General features: G+C 29.8%; 1 protein-coding gene across 1 annotated transcript; it reads right to left on the bottom strand.

The window, feature by feature from the left end:
• Nucleotides 1-2,255: 2,255 nt before the first annotated feature.
• LOC114396675 (LIMR family protein At5g01460) lies at nt 2,256-8,231 on the bottom strand. Its single transcript, XM_028358770.1, has 14 exons — nt 7,504-8,231; nt 7,331-7,416; nt 5,803-5,918; nt 5,580-5,690; nt 5,154-5,252; nt 4,920-5,042; nt 4,679-4,741; nt 4,529-4,593; nt 4,291-4,400; nt 4,053-4,167; nt 3,888-3,953; nt 3,416-3,526; nt 2,894-2,960; nt 2,256-2,798 (listed from the first exon to the last, which is right to left on the bottom strand). The coding sequence occupies exons 1-14, from the start codon at nt 7,851-7,853 to the stop codon at nt 2,751-2,753; spliced, it is 1,530 nt and encodes a 509-aa protein (XP_028214571.1). The 5' UTR covers nt 7,854-8,231; the 3' UTR covers nt 2,256-2,750.
• Nucleotides 8,232-23,712: the final 15,481 nt, after the last annotated feature.

Below are 23,712 nucleotides of genomic sequence, written 5' to 3'. Positions count from 1 at the left end.
ATTAAAGGCCTAAAGAAGCATAATGGGAACAAAGTATTTGCTAGAAAACAATGTCAAATGGGGAATTAGCTCATCATGATTTTCAACATATGCTTTCTGCAAACTTTATTAATTGGATTTATATTAGGATTTACAATACCAAAAAAATTCCTGCACATAGCATATCTCCTGAAGACATGTTTTCAATAACAGTCTCATCAATTGGCGGAAAGAACAAAACCTTCTCCTTTTACTCCTAAAAACCTAAAAACCTTGATCGAGAGAGTAAGAGTGGAAAGAAGATCATAAACCATATAATAACATAATCTTAGTTTCCATCCATCATAGACCCTAGATTACTTTAGTCCTGCATCATAATCTAACACACTAATTAGGCTTTAACCTAATAAAGATACGTGTACTCGGTTATTCTTAAACTCAATGAATGATATGATAGACATCTAGAAAAATCAGAATTTTATGAATGATAGTGACAAATATTCACGAATATAATAAGATGAGATTGTTGTATTCATTATAAAAAAAAATAGTTATTTTGTTTCTAAATGTATTAGTTGTTGATAAATTTGTCTTTGAAATATTAAATTCAAAATTTAATCCTGAAAGTATATAAAGAGCAATAAATTTATCTAATTATTAAATTTTGTCTGTTATTGTTAATAAAATAGCATACGTGACATAGAGAGACAAATTTGTCACAAAATTGATTATCAATGTGATCATGCTGAACAGATTGAAAGAAAATGTCAGTAAGTTATTATTATTGAACTTAAATTCACTATTTTTTTATTGAACGAAAATGTAGTAATTTTTTTTTGGATCAAGATATCAGTATGTTTGTATTGGATAAAAATGTCAATAAGTTATTATTATTGGACCAAAATGTCATTAATTTTCTATTGTATTAAAATGTCATTAATTTTTATTGGACTTAAATATCAATAATTTTTTGTTGGACCTAAGTATCAATATATTTCTGTTGGACTAATTTATTAGACTCCAAATGTTTATTAGTAAAACAAATATACTAATATGATTATATAAAAAAACGTTTGAAAAATTAACACAAAACTAAAATATGATACAACATTAAAAATTAAATAAGAGACTTCTTCTAATAAAATTTCAATTAACATCATCGAGCACTTTTGTTTGGGTATTTTATATTATTTTAAATTTTGAAACAAATTAAATAATATATACGCAAATATTAAAACTAAATAACTACAAAAAACCACTCTTTTTTTATAAAGCTATATATATATATATATATATATATATATATATATATATATATCAAATGAAAGTATAAAATACTTAAGATGAAATAAATTCATAAAGTAAAATTCATCTTTAAATTTTAATATTTCTAACTATCATTTTAGTTTACCTAAAATAAATAAGTAAGTTTACATTATGATAATAAGTCTAAATTTGTTAAAATTATTTTTTTTCTATTTTTTAAGGCAACTTTTTTATGCATAAGTATACCTTCTTCCTTAAAAAATAATCTTATAATCTCGTTTAAAGTATAGTCACAATTAAAAATTTTCATTCATTTCCAAGTTTGTTTAGTATATATTATATCAGTTCCATAAATTCAAGTTGAATGAGTGATACCTCTTGAGTTACCAATTAAAAAAAGGATAAATAATCATTTTCGTCTCTAAATGTATAAATCATTGACAAATTTGTCTCCAAGAGATTAAAATTCAAAATTTGAAAAAAAAATTACCTTCAAATTATAGTTTACCCTTAAATAAAATCAAATTTGAGATCCAACAAATTAGTCTAATAGATATGTAGGTCTAACAAAAAATTGCTTATATTTTGATACAATAGAAAATTAGTGACATTTTAATCTAATAATAATAACTTAATAACATTTTTGTCTAATGAAAATATACTGACATTTTAGTTCAAAAAAAAAAATTGCTGACATTTTCATCCCAAAAAATTACTGATATTTAGGTCCAACAACAGTAACTTAATGACATTTTGTCTAATCTATTCAACATGATTGCGTTAGTAATTAATTTTATGATCAATTTGCCCCTCTATATTGTAGACTATTTTATTAACGATAACGGATGAAAGTTAACAATCGGATAAATTTGTCACACTTTTTACACTTTTAGAGACTAAATTTTTAATTTTAATCTTTCAAGAACAAATTTGTTAACAATTTACACAGAAATTATATATCAAAAGTAGTGAAAGTATATAGCTACTCCAGAGAGAAGGGAAAGTATATAGCTACTTCAGCGAAAATCAAATGCAAAAGAACTTCAAAACGGTAATACACAATCTGAAAGCCCTACTAAGAAACCTATTATACAAAGAATGAAGTACAAAAACAAGTATGATCATTAAACAAAAAACACCCTGCTCGTACAATTTTATATTTGGTAAGGGTTGTGTTACCTCAGTGTTGCCGGAATCCAGTACTCTTTGCATACACATAATAACAGTTTAATTACATAACAAGTGGGATGCAACACAATCAAACAAAGGAATGATACATACAACGGCAACAGAAGCAGCAAAGGCCAAAGTTGCAGCACTAGCACCCAACTAATGATTCGACCGCATCAGATTATTCTACTCAGAGGATGATCAGCTTGCTCTATAGCTTTCAACATAAAACAACTCTAGGCCAAAACACATCCAAATATAAAAACCACTCTAAAATGATGCAAGGAATCCCGATGGCTCACTTCAGAAAGTGCTTTTCCAGGCCAAGCCATACCTCATGTAGACAATTGGAACCTGCCACTAGGCTTTTTTCTTCTCCATCCCTGATATTTCCATATTCAAAACCTTTTAGTACGAGCAAGATATTAACATACATGAAAAATAGGTGGAGAAAAACACTTAGCAGAGGTAAACTTACAAAGGCGGCGTAATACACAAAGGTCAATCCAGCCAAAACAACAAATGCAATTTGGAATACATTGTACCTGTAATGTGATAATCAATAAGTCAAACTATATTATACTGTGTTTCTACCAAATTTATAGCTATGCAAAGTTTACAGGTCCTCATCTTAAATTCGCCACGGATAACAATAAATGACACGAGGCAGGTTATGCTACTTACACCCTAAAAATATAAATAAAAAGAAAGAATTTACAGTCCTTTTGATCTCTAACATGTCGCATCAATTTACTGCACGCATTATCCAATCCAACAGCCTACTTATTTAAATACTTTAGTTCGTCATTTTTTAGTATGTGAAGCACAATTCCTGATAGAACTTCAACTGAAAATATGGGATTTGTTTGAATTCAAATTGGAACAATAAGATGGCAAACCCATTGTGTGCTCTAGATTTACAACATAGTGAAAAGAAGGGACCATTTTTGCCCCACCAGAAGGCAGAGCAGGAGAGGCAGAAGAATCCAGACTGACTCACTTGTACAAATATTTAATTCCTCGAAGAGACTCCAAAGTGTGACCAAATATTTCCTGGGCTGCAGTTGCTTGAGCATAGTAGGCAAATGCTGTGGAGCAGAACTGGATCACACTGAAAAGGTAAAACAATAGAACTTTCAGCAAGGTTGTACAGCACCCCATTATCATGACAACATAACAAGTGCCTTACGCTTTATATAGAACTCTAAGTGCTATACTCCAAAGCATTTGTTATACTGCACAAACAATGACTCAATTTCCCTTTCCACTTCCAAATTTAATAATTTCAAAGGGGAAAATCAAATCCCACCATATAATAGTATCCCCATTTTAAATTTCCATTCTTGTGAAACTCTTCATACAATGTGTAACCAAAGAATCAAAATTCAAAAGCAATACAGACAACACTCGGAGGTAGAAACTTTAACTTCAATACAGATAACATCCCATTTGGAATGTACAGACATACTGACCTAATGGAACAAAGAAGAATAAGGCCCACATTAAACAGAAAAGAGTTCATGAGAGTTGCTCCCCACCTGCCAGAGATAAGATCACACATCATAAGATACAAAAGGTATACCAAATTACAAAAAATGGAGCACATGATGATAAATCTGTCAGCACAATTTTCTTACTTCATGGGATGTATAGTAATGAAAACTAGTCTCAGTCCAAGCATCATGGCACCAGCAATCACAGCAAGGAGAAGGTAGAAGCAGAAAAATGTAAATGCAGCAGTGCCAAGAAGACCTGATGAAAGAACAAATTACATATATCATCTAGATTAATTGAATGAATATTACATATAATATAATGTATCAATTATTATACATAACTGAAGGAAAGAAAAATAGCCTCAGTTTTCCAACATACCCCAGACATCATCTAGCTTGATGAAAACTTCATTCAAGAAAGGAGAAAGTGGAGGATCAATTAATAGGTAGATAATAATATGAGCGACCCATGCCACTGAAACAATCAACCTGTTACAATTTTCAAATTTTAGGTTAGATAAGAAGCATAACACCTGTTAAAGTAAGCAATCTTTGTAAAACTATGTACAACAGTTCAGAGCAACATTATTCATTATACATCATACATTATAGCTTACCCTAAAATTCCCAAAACAAATTTTGCCAGGTAACCAAGAACTGTTAGTGCCCATGTTGTCTCAGCCTGTATTCATGCAAGCTTAGTCAGAGGGAAAAAAATTACACGTTGATTATGCCTGAATTAAAACGTTAGAAATTTGATTACTGACCTTTTCCCCTTGTGGATACACCTCTTCAAGAAGCTTTACATCTTCTTCTAATTGAAACAACTCCTAGAAAATTATGTGAGATGGACAGGTAAATAACTAGTATCACACAACTATGAATATGTCAGCAACTGCATACTTTCTACCACAAACTATAACAGCATGCATCAAATTATTATAAGGAAAGCCCGAGCTAACACCTGTTTCTGAAAATTTATATGATAAATCACCAATATTTGTTTACCTTCTCAACTTCCTTCACATTTTTACGAAACTTTCTACCCTTTGAACCACTTCTTTCTTCCTGATGGAGTGCCTCAGCTGCTTTCTTTAGTTCTCTAGCTTTTTTACCCAGTTCAGTGGCTTCCTACAGTAACCAGCCAGCCAGCCACACCATAAATATAGTATGGCATATCATATAACCAAATACACACATAATCAACAATTTAATATATCTCCTTCAGTAACAATATAGCACCTTGATATACTGCGAGCGAGTGATAACAGCCTTTGGACGCCGAATAAATGAAAATATAAGTCCTAATGGAAGACAGGCAATACCAACACCACCAAATATCTGGATTGAACAGTGAGAAAACAATGGTTAAATGGGAAAAGAAGTACTTAATGTGATTTAGTATGAAAGGCTTATTTAAATAAATCCATTAAGAGACTGCTTTTGTTCAGTATTTTTATTTTATTATATCTAACAAAATCTCAATTGCTAAAGAGAATAGAATAATACAGTAATTCGCTCAGTCTCACACTTACAGAAAAAAGTATAACCACAAGTATTTATTTATCCAAAACAATAATGTTAACCAAACAAGCCTAAAAACCTATGCCAAATATGAAGCAGGAAAATTGAAACAGGTTAATTAAATTTTATGAAGAATGAGCTTACAGCGAAAAGCACAGATCCAACAATTGTAGCAAGTGCAACGACATATTCTGGAAAGGTAGTACGCATGGTCCATGTTTTCTCTGATGAAGGACTAGCAGAGAATGCTGAGCACTGGTTTGAGGACAATGTGGGGAAAAAAGGAGTATGAGCAACAGCAAAAATATTACCTCTGAAAACAACAAAACTAGCCAACAGAAAAATAACAACTAGTGCAGAAAAAGACCTGATGGGCACCATTTCCGATACAAGGTTGACCACTACTGAATGTCCATGTGCTAGGAAATGAAGTTGTGGATGAAGAGAGATGCCTAACAGTAAAGTCCACCTTACCCACGAGCCCTAATATATCAATCATGGAATAGAAGCATAAACAAACACAGTTTAAAGCTACAATTAAACCACATCAGATTTGACATATTTACTCAAGATTGTAGGTCTGGATCGTATTGTATCTTTATCTTTATTGAATTTGAAATGACGAACAAAAAAGACTATCCTTCTTGAAGCAATGACTAAATTCTGAATCATGACTTTAACTCTTTAAGATGATTATGAATTATGTAGTATTTTTTACACCTATAAATATAATTTTAAATATTTTAATTGTTTACTTTATGTAGAAAGGCTTTACGTATATGTTCCATTTCCAAGCCAACCTACATCAAAAAGTGAACATTGTCCAGGAAACAAAACAGGTTTAATTAGTTGAAATTTTCAATAACTTTGTTTTTTGTCTCACATGACTCCTTCCTGCCTGTCCTGTCCTATGCTACAAACCACATGCCTAACACAATTTCACTCACATAAACTTTTAAATAGTTCCTTCTTGCAATGCAGTGTGCACTATTATTGCACAAAGACCAACCAACAATCTGAGTTCTCCTTGCTTAACCCCTGCCCATATTGTGTTACCAATAATCCACTAAATACCACTCCTAATCCATCATCACATAGACATTACTCCTCACTTGTAAAGCACAAAACTTTGGTAAGCATCACTTCCCCACTTCCTTTACAAAAAACCCTGCAAATTATTCATATTAATTTTCACTCTCCACTTCTATTTACCAGCCCATATCTTTCCACACAAAAAAAACTCATCTTTTCACATTAAGAGGTTGTTCTACAAAAATGGCCTTCAAACAAATCCAATCCATTATCCAACCACCCAATGTTGACAAATGTAGCAAACACACCAAGTATCTCACTTCCCATAATCCTGTTAGTCCAACACTCCCAGTCTATCATCCTACATCAAGAACCACAGCACCCAACTCTGCTTCATTCACAAAATCTCTAAAACTTTCACACTACCATCGCTACAAAGAACAACCTGATAACTCCCTGTAAATGTGATAAACCCCACTCTCTCTCTAGTTCTAATTTTCCCTCACAAGCACTACTAACACACGCCCACCTTTCCTTTCCATTTTAAGATTCATTTTAAGAAACCGCACAACCAAAACACCCATCATCTAATCAAACCACCCAAGGTCCCCATTTCCAATTTTCCACAATCCCTAGTCTCCGATAACACAATTCAACTAATAGTGTGTTTGGAATAGATTCATGGTGAGAAATAACCAATTACTTTTTAATGGTGAAGGCAAAGCAACAAATAGCTGCTTCCACTTCTTTTAAAGCACCACCATGATTTTGAGGAATAGAATTGATTGTTAGGTCTTATCCAAACACACTATAAAGCATACAGCACGAAGCGCGCACAGAGAGCAAGCGAGAAGGAAGCATACCATACAAAATGCCCAGAACGAGGGCGCATACTATAGCCGTGGTGACCATCCACAACAAAGCACTCTTGATCCTCTTTCCCACACTCCTGCACACAAAGTCACAAACATTTCATTCAAACCCACGAAACACTTGACGAAGATTCAAATTTCAAACAATAACAAAAACCTCGTACTTGTCCTGGTCGCCCTCGTAGAAGAACATGGCGAAGGGGATGACGAAGAAGACGAGGACGGCGTCGAGGATGTAGACTGCGAGCCAGAGGTCCTTCATGGGGAGAGTGAGGCTACACGCGCCGTTGTAGATCGCGTGGCGGCACGCCTGGCGATTCGCCACGTCCGCGGGGAGCATGAGGATGGAGATAGCGGCGACGGAGAGGCCCAAAACGACGACGAATTTGGGGAAGTAGGCCTGGTTGGCGTCGTCCGGGTGCTGGTAGTTCACGAGGAGGTACACGTTCACCAGGAACACGATCACGCACACCACCACCGCCACGATCACCAGGGCGAGGTTGAAATCGCCCATCTTCGCTACGATCGTATCAGAGGAATGCGCGGAATTGGGAATTAGGGTTAGGGTTTGTTCGGATCTGGTTTAGAGAGAGAAAATGAAGAGAGAGAGAGAGAGGGTGTGGGGGGAAGGAAGGGGGATTTGGTTTTGTCTCCGGTGGTGGTTTTTTGCTACGATTAGAGGTGGTGGTTTTGATGTGAGGGGGAATTTACCGTTGTGTCCTTGTGACCGTTGGCGAGGGGAGAGGGGTGAGGAGGGAACTGTTTGGGGTATGGGTGTAATTTTAAATAGGGTGGTTCGCTGTTGCAACTTGCAAGCGAAATTCAAACCAGGCTGTACTCCAAATCATAAAGGTAGGGGAATTGGTGATGCTGAGGTGGAGTTCGGTAATCCCCGTACTCCAAATCACATTGGGTTAAGAAAGTTTGAGTTCTCTTTTTTTATTAACAATCTTTTAACTAAAATTCAGAATTTAATCTTTGGTTTAAGCATCAAATGATTCAAATCACAACTGAAGGTACATTACTTTATCCAAAAATAAATCAGATGAGAGAAGATTAATTAAATATCAAATAAAAAATCTTATATACCCATAATTAAACAAAAAAAAAAGTAAAATAACTATAAATATTTTAAGTCCGAAAGATTTTCCTATTAGATGAGGACACCATTCCCTTCCCTAAATTTTCTTACATTAAAAAGTCTCGATTAATTTTGTATTTAAACTATCGTTTTAGTTGAAAAATTGTGTTGAATTAAGCAATTGCATTATTAAAACTTTGAAAATAGAAAAACTAATCTCTTATAATTTATTATACTTTTTTTTTGTATAACCAAGTACCTTCCAGACTTGTGAGCCTCACTAAACCCCTTAGCATTGGGCCTTTGCATCGGGTTGGCATTGGGCCTTTGCATCGGGTTGGTCTATTTAAGTAAGATGTTAAAAATATATTTTATAAAATAATTTAAAATTAATGACTTATGTTGGTATTGAACTTGTGATTTTTATATTATTAGTAGAACATTCTAACCAATTGAATTAATAGGTCAATTATGTTTAAAAAATAATTAATGTCGTTATATAAAACACTAAAAATTTTAATATATATTTAATACACATATAAGTTCATACAATAAATTTTATAACAATTAATTTTGATCTAATAATGTATTTTTTTTACATATATACATTATTAGATCAAAATTAATCGTTACAAAATTTATTATGTAAATTTATATGTGTATTAAATATACATTAGAAATTTTAGTGATATATATAATGACGTTAATTATTTTTTGACATAATTGACTTATTAATTCAGTTGGTTAGAGCGTTGTACTAATATCGTGAAAATCACACGTTTGAGAATTACATGGGTCATTAATTTTAAATTAGTATGTAAAATATATTTTTAATATAATATGGGTCATATAGATTACCAATTCATAAGTCCCATACGGATTGCTTATATAAGGGTATTTTAAGCTTTTTCCTCTCACTACTAGGTGTATTGGAAAAATGATGGGTACAGGAAGAAAATCTCAATGTTGTAACATCATATACAAGAAAAAATCAATCTCACACTCTAGTTAAGGAAGGAGAGTGACAAGCCTGTACCTTTTATTATTTAATAATTATTGGGTTTCTCTAACATAATTAGGATGTTGTTGGGTGCACCAGCCATATTGCTTGTGCACCCAGCAATAAATGGGTATTCCGAAAATACCCTTACATGGTTTCTTCTTTCTTTTAAGTTTTTTGTTTATTGTTTGTAACGCATTCATTCCTTCATTTTGTTGGTTTCTTCTAGTTTTTTTATTTCCGTGAGAGGAGAGGTGCATTGTGGTCGCTTCGGTCGAGGTGAAAATGTTACGGAGGTATGTCGGCAAGTGGTGATTATGGCGGTGGTTGTTGTGGTTGTTAATAGAGGTAGGTCGCATTTTTTGTTTTTTTATTTTCTACATATTTTACAAATTAAAGAATCTGTAAGTTATATAATACTTCCAGATTGAATAATCCGTAGGTTTTATATAACTTATGGACTACCAATCCGTATAAGTTATATGGATTATTCAATCTGTATCACCCATACGAATTGATTAATCCATATAAGTTATACGGATTTATAATATTAGTTTTAATTAAAAGAAATATTTTTTTTATTTTTTAAAATTATAAATATATTAATATGATTGTTATAAAAACTAATGTGTCAAAAAATTATTTATTTATTTATTTATTTGAAATGTAATTAGTATTACTATTTTAAATATTTTTAAATAAGTGTAGTTTGATAATTAATTTGTAAGTATTTACTTTTATATCTTGGAAATGGTATTAATTGTAAAATAATTTACGCTTATAATTTATGTATAATTTATCTGAGTTGTTATGGTATAAAATTGATTTTTTTTGTTATAATTTCATGAATTAGAATTAAGTTCAATAATATGATTTATTTTACTACATATGGTTAGGTTATAATTTTTTTATGTATTATATGGTTATCAATTTTAAGTAGAAAAAGTTGATGTTATTAGTTGTTAATATATAGGGTTATCAATTTTAATGTTTTATATTATTATATGCAATAAAAAATTACCTAGGGTTTTGTGTAATAGTATATGTATGGTGCGGTTGGGGATTGTTTGTATGTGATTGAAATTTTTGAATGTTTTGTTAATATGGACGAAAATCAATGGATGTATGATAACATAATGTCTGAAGAAGTTGATATGAATGAACAAAATGAAGACGAAGCTGGTGTGAAATCAGAACATGTTGATTGTTCTTATGCGTTCAATACTTCTAAGGTATTAATATGATTTTATGTTGTTAAAGTAAGTTATTGAATGTTTGTTGAAGAGTACAGGTGTTTGGATTGTATTGTAGGTGTTTGCTACCCGTGATGACGTTTTGAATTGGGCTTAAGTTATTGTTTATGAAATTGTTTTTGTGGTAGTCATTATGAAGTCAGACACAAACACTGGTATGAGAGAAAGGACTTCATTTGTCTTATTGGTTGTAAAAAGAGTGGTCGGTATAGGTCCAGGAAGAAAGATTTTGTAAGAAGAGATACTGACAATAGGAAATGTGAGTATCATTTTAAGTTGTGTGGGAAACCAGTGGTTGGAGGCCAAGGATGAATAGTGAAGTTAATGTGTGGGAGTCACAATCATGAAATGATAAAGTCATTAATTTGACATTCATACGTTGATCGATTGACTAAGGATGAAAAGATAATTATTGCTGATATAACAAAGTCAATGGTGAAACCAAAAAATATTCTGATAATGCTGAAGGAGCACAATGTCAATAGTTATACAACAATCAAACAAATATACAATGCAAAAAGTGCATATCGTTCTTCCATAAGAGACAATGATACTAAAATGCAACAACTAATGAAGCTTCTTGAACGGAATCAATATATTTATCGACATAGATTAAAGGATGAAGATGTTGTACGTGATATCTTCTAGTGTCATCTTGATACAGTAAAGTTATGCAATGTCTGTAATTTGGTATTTTTGATAGATAATACCTATAGAACAAACAGGTACATGCTTTCGTTACTTGACTTTGTTGGTGTGACACTAACGGGAATGACATTCTCTACAGGTTTTTTCTATTTGGAGGGAGAACGTCTAAGTAATGTGGTATGGGCTCTAGAACGGTTTCAAGTTTTTTTTTCTCAAATGTGATACCCTCCCTAAAGTTATTGTTACCTATAGAGATCTAAGATTGATGAATGTAATGAAAATTATATTCCCTGAGTGTACCAACTTGTTGTGTAGGTCAAGAATGTGAAAACCCTGGGCATCAACAACTTCATCATCAATAGTTACTTCTTGAGTCTGTTCGTGGACCTCGTTAGCTGTGTCATGCATGTGATGAACATCTTCAGCAATAGAGGCAACTTCCCGTTGCCTATGTACAAATGTTGTGCGCCTTCACCACTAGGGAGCTTCATCTTAATCATGATTTACTTCTCTCCCAAGGTTCTTCCTGTACCCTTGCCTAAAGTCTGACTGAAACATCTAGTTCTAACCATAATATGCACATTTAAATCATCATATCAGTTTATGTCAAAATTCAAACAATACTTCAATTAATTACTATTTAATAATTCATAAATAAAAAATTGTTTTTTATATATATTTTTAATTAATTTTATGTAATCAAAATAACTTCGTTATTAAAAAACAACTTAAAAAACATTATATTTAATTAATTAAATAAAATAACAAAAAATATGTGTCTCCTTGCATATTTTTTTACAAAAAAACTAATGCACAATAATTATCAAAATATTTATAATTAAAAAAGCAACTATTTCAAAACAAAAATCAAAATAATATATTTTTATTAAAAAAAAATAACTATTTAAAAACAAGATTCTAAATAATATATCTATAATTAAAAAAATAATAACTATTTAAAAACATAATTCAAAATAATATATTTATAATTAAAAAACAATAGAAATTTAAAAACACAAATAAAAATAATATATTTATAATTAAAAAACAATATATATTTAAAAAAATAATTGAAAATAATCTATTTTTAATTAAAAAACAATAACTATTTCAAAAAAAATCAAAATAATATATTTATAATTAATAAACATCAACTATTTCGAAACAAAAATCATAATAATATATTTATAACTAAAAAAATAGCTATTTAAAAAAATAAAATTAATATATTTACAATTAAAAAAAACAATAACTATTTAAAAACATAATTCAAAATAATCTATTTTTATTTAAAAAAATAACTATTTAAAAAATTCAAAATAACATATTTATAATTAATAAAAAAATAATAAATATTTTAAAAAAATCAAAATAATATATTTATAAATAAAAACATTAACTATTGAAAAAAATTAAAATTAATATATTTATAATGAAAAAAACATTAGCTATTTAAATACAAAAATCAAATTAATATATTTATAATTTTAAAAAAATAAAACATTTGGATTAGGTAATTCGTATGAGTTATATGGATTGGGTAATCCTATAACTCATATGGATTACCAAATCCGTATGTCTTATACGAATTCAAAACACCACATAAATGAATGAACAAAACGTCAAATGCTTACTTCGATGGCAAAAACAACACAACGGTGGTGGAGACAGCATGAATGACGACAATGGAAGCTAAGGATGGCGGTGGCACGGCAGAGAACATAGAGAGATGGAGAAGGAAAAAACTTTGTTTGCGGCATCGTGCAGACTGAACGAGGGAGCCTGGTTTTTAAAATTTAAGTGAAGGACATTTTTGTCACTTCACTTAAATTGTTGGGTGCACAAGTAATGATGTTGGGTGTACCGAGCAACACCCACGTGACTATCCAATGTTAAACCAAACCATTGGGCCCATTTATTATGTGGATAACTATTCACACCTCTTTTGCTATTTACATCCCATGTGCTTTAAAATTATTTTGTTCCCAAAATACCTTCTCTATACAATGGAAACATATTTTCATTATAATAGAGCGGATAAAAAAATACGCAATAGAAATACGTTTTTGTTGTGTAAAGTACAAAATGAAAACATATTTCTATTGTGTGTGTTTTTGCATCCACTCTATCATAATGGAAATACTTTCCATTTTCTTACAACTAAATCGGTTTGACCTGACAAATTTAGAGGTTGAATCGATGACCAGACGACTCGATAGATCATGCATTTTTTTTCTTTAACTTTTTTCTACAACTTTACAACATCACTCATGAGAAAATTCAATTTATACCTTACATTTGTATTCTTTGTAGATTTGTTTACTTTTTATCAAGCCTAATTGCATATTGAGATTTAAGATGATGATAAAGTTATTGTCACTTCCAGTCTAACTTCTTTCCCTAGTTTAATATTGTTATCTATGAGTAAAACTTGTATTTAGCTTATCTCTTCTAGTAGACTTACTGGTTTCAAAAATAACTACTATTCTTTATCAAAACAATAATGGCAAGAATGAAAATATTGTATTGTCTAAATAAATCAGGTTTTATAAAAGTTCATTGAAAAAATATCATACTCAAAATTTCAAACAAGTTTAAAATTATGCTTCTAAATATATATGTTGAATTTTGTTCTAGAAGTTATGAAATTATTTAATTTTTTTTAATATTGACCAGATCATGTGAATCAACTAGTGACTCATTGAATCGATTCATGATTCAATATCTTAACTAAGTCGATGATGGATCCAACATTGGATGTTACACAAATCTTATCTCGTATAACGTTATTTCATATTCTATCTTTTTTTTATGAGCACATATTTATGTTAAAATTCTCATTTATACTACTCTCACATGTTCATGTTATTCCTTTAAAGTTCAACAATCACTATCATATAATATTTATTCCTTTAAAGTTCAACAATCACTATCATATAATATAGTTGTATAATAAAACTTTTCTTTTAGAGATTGAACCCAATATATTTAAACATGAGCTTGATTTATATATTGGATTGTTTCAATGGAGTTTAATCTCTAATTGATATATATACATATATATAATTAATATATAAGTTTTTCAAATGATTGTGTATTAATCATAAAAAAATAGTTAATAAATAATATATTCATTTTTTTTTTAATTTGGGTACACAAGGAATGAAAAACAGCAAAAGAAAGCTAGAAAGCAGAAACTAAATCAGATCCCACTACCAAACTCTACGCATGCAGCGAGCCCTTGATCTGATAGAAGGTATCTCTATACTTGTGGAAATTAATGTATACTTTGCTCCTGGTCATCCTCAAGTAACAAGGCAATGTTTTCACCAATAATATATTCAGCTTTGAGATAAGGCGGTTGAGGAAGTGCCCAAGCATGAGGGGAAGGATGATGATGCTTGCTAGCTGAACATGAGCATTCATAATCTCTGCGTGAGTAACTTTGATCATGAGACAAACATAATTAGCGTGCCAAGTATTAGCTAGAGGAGAAAATAGAAAATATAATATATTATATAACATGATATTTTAATTTTTTTGTTACTTCTTTTATTCTATAATTTAATTATAGAAAATATTAAGATCACATATTACGTTAATAAATTAGATTGATTTGATCTTTTTCCATATACATATTATTGGGTCTTGATCCAGATACGATCAAGTTCAGTTCACAAAAATGACTGAATATATATTAATCGAGAGCTCAATCTAAAAGATTAATTCATTAATTATTAGAGTCTCATAATTATTGTAACTTAAGTTACATTAAGTTTATTATTCTGCCCAACATAGAACTTTGTAATAAAAGTATTACGAAATCTTATCTTGAGATCAAACTAATGCTCGGTGAATTTAGAGTTATCGGGGTTCGTAGAAATTTTTTACAGTCATCCAATGTTAAAGAAAAAATAAATGAAAAACATGTATTGTAGTTTTAAAATATTATTAAATACACATTACTAATTGGTACACATTAATTTTTTTTAATTTTAATGAACACAAAAAAAAATTAAATCAAGCATAATGTACCTTTCAGTTAGCAAAAGAACGAAGACGTACAATAAAAGGAAAAAAGTCGCAGAACCCGAATTCTAACTAACAGTTGGGTTCTTCAAGACTTGAACCCAATTTCAATCAGAGCTGTGAAAATTGAAACCCAAGTGGCCACGTTTACTCATATAATGCTCGGTTGCAGTGAGAAAATTAATTTTTCGTTAAAATTTAACAGATTCGTTCATGGGAGTAACATGTAATTACTAATTTGTTTCCAAAATTATTATGAGAAAATTAATATTGCAAATTATCACTCTAAAATTTGAATCATGTGCAACTTAATTTATAACCTTTTAAAAAAATATCTATTTCAATCTATAATATTTTGAAAGTGTGTAAGATGGTGTACGTACCTTTTTCTTTTTGGTGAATAGACAGTGTAACTTATAATCTAGAGTTATTTTGAATTATCTATACCAAACGTGTGGCACGAGGCATATGTTTTTGATAGTCTAGTGTCGTCAAATTACACATAATTTAATTGCTCTTTTTGAGACATGAGATTTCCTTTGAATGCAAGTCTCCACGCCTTTTTTTTTTTGAGCAAAAAAAATAACGTGTAAAAGTGAAAATATATTCACTCTACATCCATTCAACTCATTTTAATTTAAAAAATAAACATATGTTTATTTCATTTAATTTTACACTTCAAAAAGTTATCATTTTAGACAAATATTTCCCACTTGTAAGCCGTTTGGAATAGCATTTATTTTGTGAAAGTTTAGAATAGCGTTGAAATCACATTTCGGATAAATTGTGTTTCAATGCGAAAATTTCAAAACAATTATGTTGTAGCTTTCATTTGAAATTTCGTTGGTGTTGGATTCAACTGCTTCTCAAACATACACTAACGTATGTCAAAAAGGATTCACATTTAACATTGTCAAAAAAAGTGAGTCAAATAAAACAACGACACACTAGTGCATGTTTGATAATTTGTTGCTGGAGCACTGAATGAATGTTGGCCAACACATCCTCCTTATTTTTTCGTTCATCCGTTAGATTTGTATTGTGCATTGCAACAAAACAAACGGAAAATCAAACAACATTTAAATCTTTGGAGTTGTAGAGTAGCTCAAGGTACTACTATCAATTTTTTTTGTTTATAAAAATAAAGATGAATATCTATTTTTGTCTTTAAAAATGTGTAACGATGATAAATTGATTCCTAAAAGATGAAAAATTTAAATTTAGTAATTGAATGTGCAAAAAATATAATATATTGACCATATCATTAACCAACCTCCGTTATCCTTAATGAGGCCACATTTGTGACATTTGGCTTCATTACGTGGCACTTTATGTGTGCAAATAGATTGCCACATCTCATGATGAATGAGATAGATTAATTTGTCAGCATATTGGCGATGGTCTTCCTCCGTGGGAAACACATTTTATATATATTGTTGAATTTATATGTTTTTAAATCAATGATTGAGATTTAACTTTTTTTTTTTTTTGCTTTTTTTCCTCTTTTGTTTCCTAAATTATCCATGGTATGTTCTTCTTCAATGCTTGTCACTTTCTCTCTCCCTCCATCTCCTTCTTACTCCACCATAACCCCTTCCTATTTTGTGGTTGTGCCACAACTCAAGATACAAACCCAATTATTATATTGATTTGAATCAATTTGTTTCTTATTACAGAGACTAGGAAGCATTTGTGACTCATATCTGAATTGCATCATAGGAGTACATGTTTGTGAAGAATCATCGTTGCCACACTCATCATGCGAAGAGAATTTTGCATTTATGTTTGCGCACCCACAACTTGTCAATGGTAGACTCTATTTGCAATTCCAACAAAGACGAAGATATTCAAGAACAAATATCTCTCTACATCTCAAACCATCTCCGTTCACTGCATTGTAGGATTGTTCATTACAAAACAACCATTACAAAACAACCATCTGTGACAGAGCAAGAGTTATTTTCGTCAAGAGAAGAGAAGTTGAAACTTGAAAGGCTTGAAATTAAATGGCTTTTAGATCTCAAAATCAAAGCTCAAAGATTGGAACTCAGATTTTAGGTTTTAGATTTTTATTTCTCAAATTTTCAGCATTGATTATGGGATTTGTTGTTTTCTCTATCGAAGAACATTGTATATCAACCATTTTCTAATTCAGTTATCTCCAAACTACAGAAAGTTGACAATTGATTCTTACATTCGGGTGGAAACAAAATATATCACTTGTCTTCATCTTATGTCCTATTCTGCTCTCATTTGAAAGTATAACAAACATAGAAAATAACCAATTATGCTTTGTATTACGTACTCATTTTTCTATCATATTAGTATTTGGGAATTAATTTCATTTTCATTTATGCAAAATTGAAAATGACAAGGCAACTAAGTTCTATTAAACAACTTCATTGCTATTGTTAGAGTCATACTAATAGTCAGCGCCTATGCAAACTTGCACATTCCATGAAGCTAGAAAGTTACAGGCAAAAACGAAAGAGAGACACAAACTTTTGATGATGACAGTACACGACGACGGAGGCATATGACGTTCCACAGCAACGACCAGGAGACAAAGTTGAAACCTTCCACGGTGGGGTGGCACAAGAGACACCTTTGACGGTCGGCAAGTGACGGAGAACACGATCTGAGTAAGGGCACGACGCATACGATGAGTGACTGAGGGCACGGGAGAGTGAATGAACGCCTTCAAAATGTTCGTGCAAACCATGACAATTTTCGTTAAACCGTCTTTGTTAAAAAACCTCCAATTTACAAAATTGTCACTGTGTCGCTATCTAAGACGGGTTTTGTTATATACAAAGACAATTATAAGAAAAACATCATTGTTATCTTTCCCCCTAATTACAGAAATGTCACAGAGTCACATTCTAGGACGAATCCTCATAACCGTTTTAGAACGTGTGTCGTAGAAAACAACTTTTTTAGTAGTGTCAAGTTATGTGTCATCCTCTATTTTGGGTCTCAAATTTTTGTTGCTTGGGTTTTTATTTTTTGTAGATCTAGTTATGGTTACAAAAAAGAGGAAGAGACGATGTCAATAACGACAGTGGCATTATGCAAATCCCAATTGGTGAGGAAGTTGTGCTTGTGTTGTTTATGTGAGGAGGGTGATGTCGAAGTGAATGGGCTCATGAGCAAGGGTGTCAAAGAAGATAGAGTTGAAGTCATCGATTGAAGTATCTTTTGTTGCTATTTTTGTTTGTGTGACTATATTTGTTTAAATTAGGGTTTGGTGTCTTGTTGTGTTGTTGTTGTGGTGTGGTGGTGCCTTTGTTTCAATGGTTGTGTCATTAGGTTTGAGGGTGAGGGAGGGGGAAAATTATAGGAGGGTGAGATCGTGGGATGAGGTAGGGGTGAACGACAAATTGGAAAAGGAGGAACAAATATAGAAAAGAAAAAAGATAAAAAAAAATCTTGATTGTTGATTAACAAAATAATTAATATAAAATCTAATGATTTAAATTTCTTTCTCCTGGTGGGAGATTTAGGTGGATCTCTTGCCCTAAAAGTCTCCGTTAAATAATAAAACACCAAATATTACATTAAAAATATTTAATCTCGCTCACCCAACACAAACTTTTTGTCATCATTTTGTTCCAATAATCACGTCATCAACATAGGTACCACATAGGTAGAAAACTTATAAGTTAATAGAGGTGGGTTAACGATAAGATTAAAATGTCATATTTTTTGCATATTTAATAACAAAATTTGAAATTTTTTATGTTTTAAGAATTATCTATCACTCAACATATTTTTTGAGATAAAAATAGATATTTAACTTAAAAATAAATAAAAAAAAGACTTCCTTGCAATATTTGGCTTTTTATGTCACATGCAAATTATAAGGCCTGGTGGAGCCCTCTCATTGGGACCGTTGTGGTGTGCTACCACAATTTAGATTATCAACAGATACGTGATCTATAAACCATTCGCTCTTGCAGCCACGTTGCCCTTTTCTATGGAAGTCATACATTTGATATTTAATACGTGTAATTTGAAGTTTGAGAATTAATTATGAGTTTATAATAAATTTTGAATAAAGTTATATATATTTGATTTTATATCTGAGAAAGATTCATAATTGATTTTATATTTAAAATAAATTTTAAATTGAAACATTTTTAAATAATTTTACATTAAATTTAAAATTTTATGCTGAATTTTATTCTTAATTAATTTTATAATAAAAACAACCAAAAATAAATCACATCATTTCAAAATTAATTTTAATCAAAATTACTTTCACAAAATTAATTTCATTTAAAATTAATTTTATGAACATTTCCCAAACATAATCGTAAAAAATTACAATAATACATTTTTTAACCCGCTGTTCTAAAAATATTTATGTTATTGCTTAAAATTTATTAAGAATTACATATTCTATGAGTCTCATTTATAATCTAATAATTCTTTCTCTTGTAAATTTCAATAAATTCTAATTAATAATGATGAACTATGCCAGAAAGAAAAAGTGTGCATATTCAAAAAATACAATTTATATATGATATAATTTATGTGTTTAAAAATATGAATTTATTATAAATTTAAATTACAATAACTTGTATATCTAAAAATATTTATTTATTATAACTTTAATTATATAAAAGGACAGTAGTATTTATTTTCGACAATACATGCAAAAATTGCTGCTTTTATAGAACTGCGTTGTAGTGGAATAGTGGTCGTCCCGGATAAGTGCTCACTTTTTTTTGGTTGTGAGGTGATGATGTGCTTAGATGGCAAAATTTGGCTAGCAAACTTACTACTATACTACTGAATTCTTTTGTGGTTGAATTTCAATGGTACGGATGTACTACCTAAACAAGACAACCATTGCGTGGAATTTATGTGGAAAATGTGCGTAACTAAACTGACTACTCTTTTGCCTGATTTTTGTATCATAAGATTTCTTCGATATTATTCTGTTTTGCTTCGATGCTCTCTGAAAATGAAAGAGAAGAGAAAAAGGAAAAATATGCTTTGTTCTATTTGTTTGGCATAGATGATTTAATTTGCAATTAAAATGGACAAAGAGATGGAAATAAGCTAAGCTATTAGTATTAATCGGCAAGGAAACATGAATGAAAGTACCATTATCCCTAACATAACTAGATATTGGTTTTCAGTTTTCACCGTTTAAAATCTCATCTCTCAAACGTTGATAGTGACCAGCATTTCTTTCCTTCACGTCTTTCATACTTGTGGTAAATGACAAGTTCAGAATTTCATAGTATCGCCTAATAAGCACAAAGAATTAGAAAATAATTAAGTATATAGGGTTGGGCTTAAAGACGACAAAATTGCCAAACCCACCAATAACATGTGACCATTTTTCACTCACCGTCCATGCCGTGCTCTTAGAAGGAAAAACTCACTTCATAAACAAATATATGTTAGATTTCGACCAAGGTTCTTTTGGATTTGGCTAATGCTTTTGTGCTTCTTGGGTTTTCCTCATTATCCTTTTCATACAAGCATAGAATGATATTACTTTCAATTGTGTATCTTTGCCCATTATTGAACCTTTAATATGTATTTATTTTTTATATTATCCAATTTTATATTTAATAGATGAATTGCTATGTAAGACAAATGATAGTAGTTGTTGAAGTATCGTGATTGTACAATTTTGATATCTCACATTCCATTTGTGTAAATTGAATCCTTAATTAAGTTTTCTGTCATTTACAATTAAACCTTGTCATCCTGATTTTATTTGATATTTAGATTATTAATTTGCTCAAAATAGAAAAATATTCTTTGTTTTATTCGTTGGTGTCATAAAAACAATATTTACCTACACACTTTTGACTAGGGCTGTTTAAAAATTGGATTTTTTTTTTATAAATCTGAATCAATTTATTTTTGATCCACTTTATACAAGTGATTCTGTTAATCAAATTGCTTTTATAAAATAGATTAATTCTTTTTTTAAAAATAGTTTGATCTTTTTAGGTTTGATTCCGTACAATTTAGTTAACCATTTTTTTATCCATATATGAATCATTTTTTTTCTAAAGGACCAACCCAAACTTCTTTTTAAAAATGGTTGGGTTAATCGAACCATTTTCTATGTGACCAATTTAGTTTTCCCTCCAAAATGATTTTGTTTTTTTCAAAGCGGTTCAGTTCAATTTTAAATCCGTACGGTTTAATTTTATTGGTTCAATTTTTTTTCCACCTCTATTGACACGAAAATTATGTTAATATAGTCAAAGTTAATATTCATTGTTGCTTCAAATATTTTGTGGTTTTTAGCTAATGCATTGTAGTTATGTATTTTCATATCACGTTGGCTTTATAATATCAGTTTATAAGTTTATTAAATATTAGATGCAATTAGTATAGATAGACATGATTGTAAATAGGAAAAAACTTAAGAGAATCGATTAACATAATTGAAACTGAAAAGAAAAAAATTATACAATTACAATGTTTGAGAACAATAAATTCAATCAAATATTTTACATTTATTAATATAATTTATAAGCTTAAATATATTTTTATTTTTTATAAAATGAGCAATTTTTAATTTCAGCCCTTATTTTTTTTTTTAATTTCCAATCCTCAAAATATAAAATTAATCATTAGTTTTGGTTCACATTGTCATGTGGTTTTAATAAAAGGTCAAGTGATTGACTATCTCACGTTACTTCTACTAATGTCTACAATATTAATACAATATTAGCATAACATGCCTCTAAAAAAAATTCTAGATGCTCATAATGATTTTTTTAACAAGTCCTAAAATGAATGTTAGGACCAAATAAAATAGTAATTTTAGATTTTGGAAGAATAAAAATTACATAAAAATATTTTACATAGACCAATATCAAAATTCACTCATTTTATTAAAGGTACCAAAAACAATTATTTCAAATTTTAGAAGGATAAAAAAATAGTTATACAGGAAGCTAAATCAAAACCATTCATTCATCTTGTAAAGATTAAAAATGTATTTAAGTTACATATGTAAATAAAACTGATGTTATCATTATTAATTAGTTCATTAATTTTCAACTTCAACATAATTGAAATAATACGTCAATCAGCGGCCATATCAATTTTCGTCGCAAGCAATGATCTCTTGTAAGTTGTTGTATCAACGCCAAGGAATATATCATTTTTTTTGTGGGCCAATATATCATTATATTTGGACCAAGATAAAAATTCAAAAAATTTTGATTTAACTTAAAATATTTCATATCACCATGTGACAGATCGTGATTTTGACAATCTGAATCAATTAAAAGAACCAACGTACCTATGGTTCAGGTCTTAGATTAAATTAAATACAAATATACGCTAACGTACTCTTTTTTTTTTTTTTTTTTAAGGAAATCTACACTAAGTCAGTAAAATACATAATACACAATATTACAAATTCAAACCAGTGTAAATCCAATGATAAAATAACTAAAAGTTGAGGTTTAAGTCTATCAATATTTATTATTAATTGTTTAAAATAAAAAAATCACACATACAAACTAAAAGATCTCATATATTACTTTTTTTAAGTAAAATAAAAAATATCAATTTTTATTTTAATTCTCACTTTTTGTTTCTTCGGCCCTAATTCAAACCAATTTTAAAAAAAATACTCAAATTTCAAATATAATATAATTTTACATTAGTTAATATAATTCTACAATATATATCCAAGAGGGAATTAAATTTGGCTTAGACCACATTACAAACGTTTCCGAGTAAGCAGGGGTAATATGAAAATTTCTCAATAAGTAAGTTTAATGATAGGTTAAATTAATTGTTTAGTTATCTCATTTATTATTTTGATTTAATCCTCTAATTTATTTTGAATTTAATTTGGTCCTTTAAATTTTTAAAAGAACTCATTTTGATCATCGTCATCCTTTTCCTTTTCGTGTAACACAAGTTTGGAGTCCATGTAGTGATTGTATAAGAAAGTCACCTTGCCAACCTCGATTGTCACCTGTGTTAAATGCTTTTTTAATGAATATGATACGAAATATATAATTGTATTTGAAAGAATACTATAACTTATTGAAAAATATATATATTGAAAATCATTTAATGTTATTTGGATAAGATAAAAAGATTTCTAAAAGCATTAATAATTAAAATTGCATTGTGAAAAATAATAGAGGAAGTCAATAAGAAATTGAAAAAAATATTAAAAAAATATCATAATAAAACAGTATTTCAAGAATTTGGTTATAACCAAGTTTAATGTCATAACGATTCTTATGATTCATGCAATCAATTTTACTCAATAGAAAAAAAAAATTAATACGAATATTTATAACAATATTTTATGCCTAATTAATTAAAATTATCTTTTTATAAATAAATATGAGAAAGT

Source organism: Glycine soja, chromosome 18 (genome assembly GCF_004193775.1).
Source record: "Glycine soja cultivar W05 chromosome 18, ASM419377v2, whole genome shotgun sequence".
Lineage (NCBI taxonomy): Eukaryota > Viridiplantae > Streptophyta > Magnoliopsida > Fabales > Fabaceae > Glycine > Glycine soja.
Note: the sequence above shows the minus strand (reverse complement) of the source record. Positions and strands in the feature narration are given on the sequence as shown.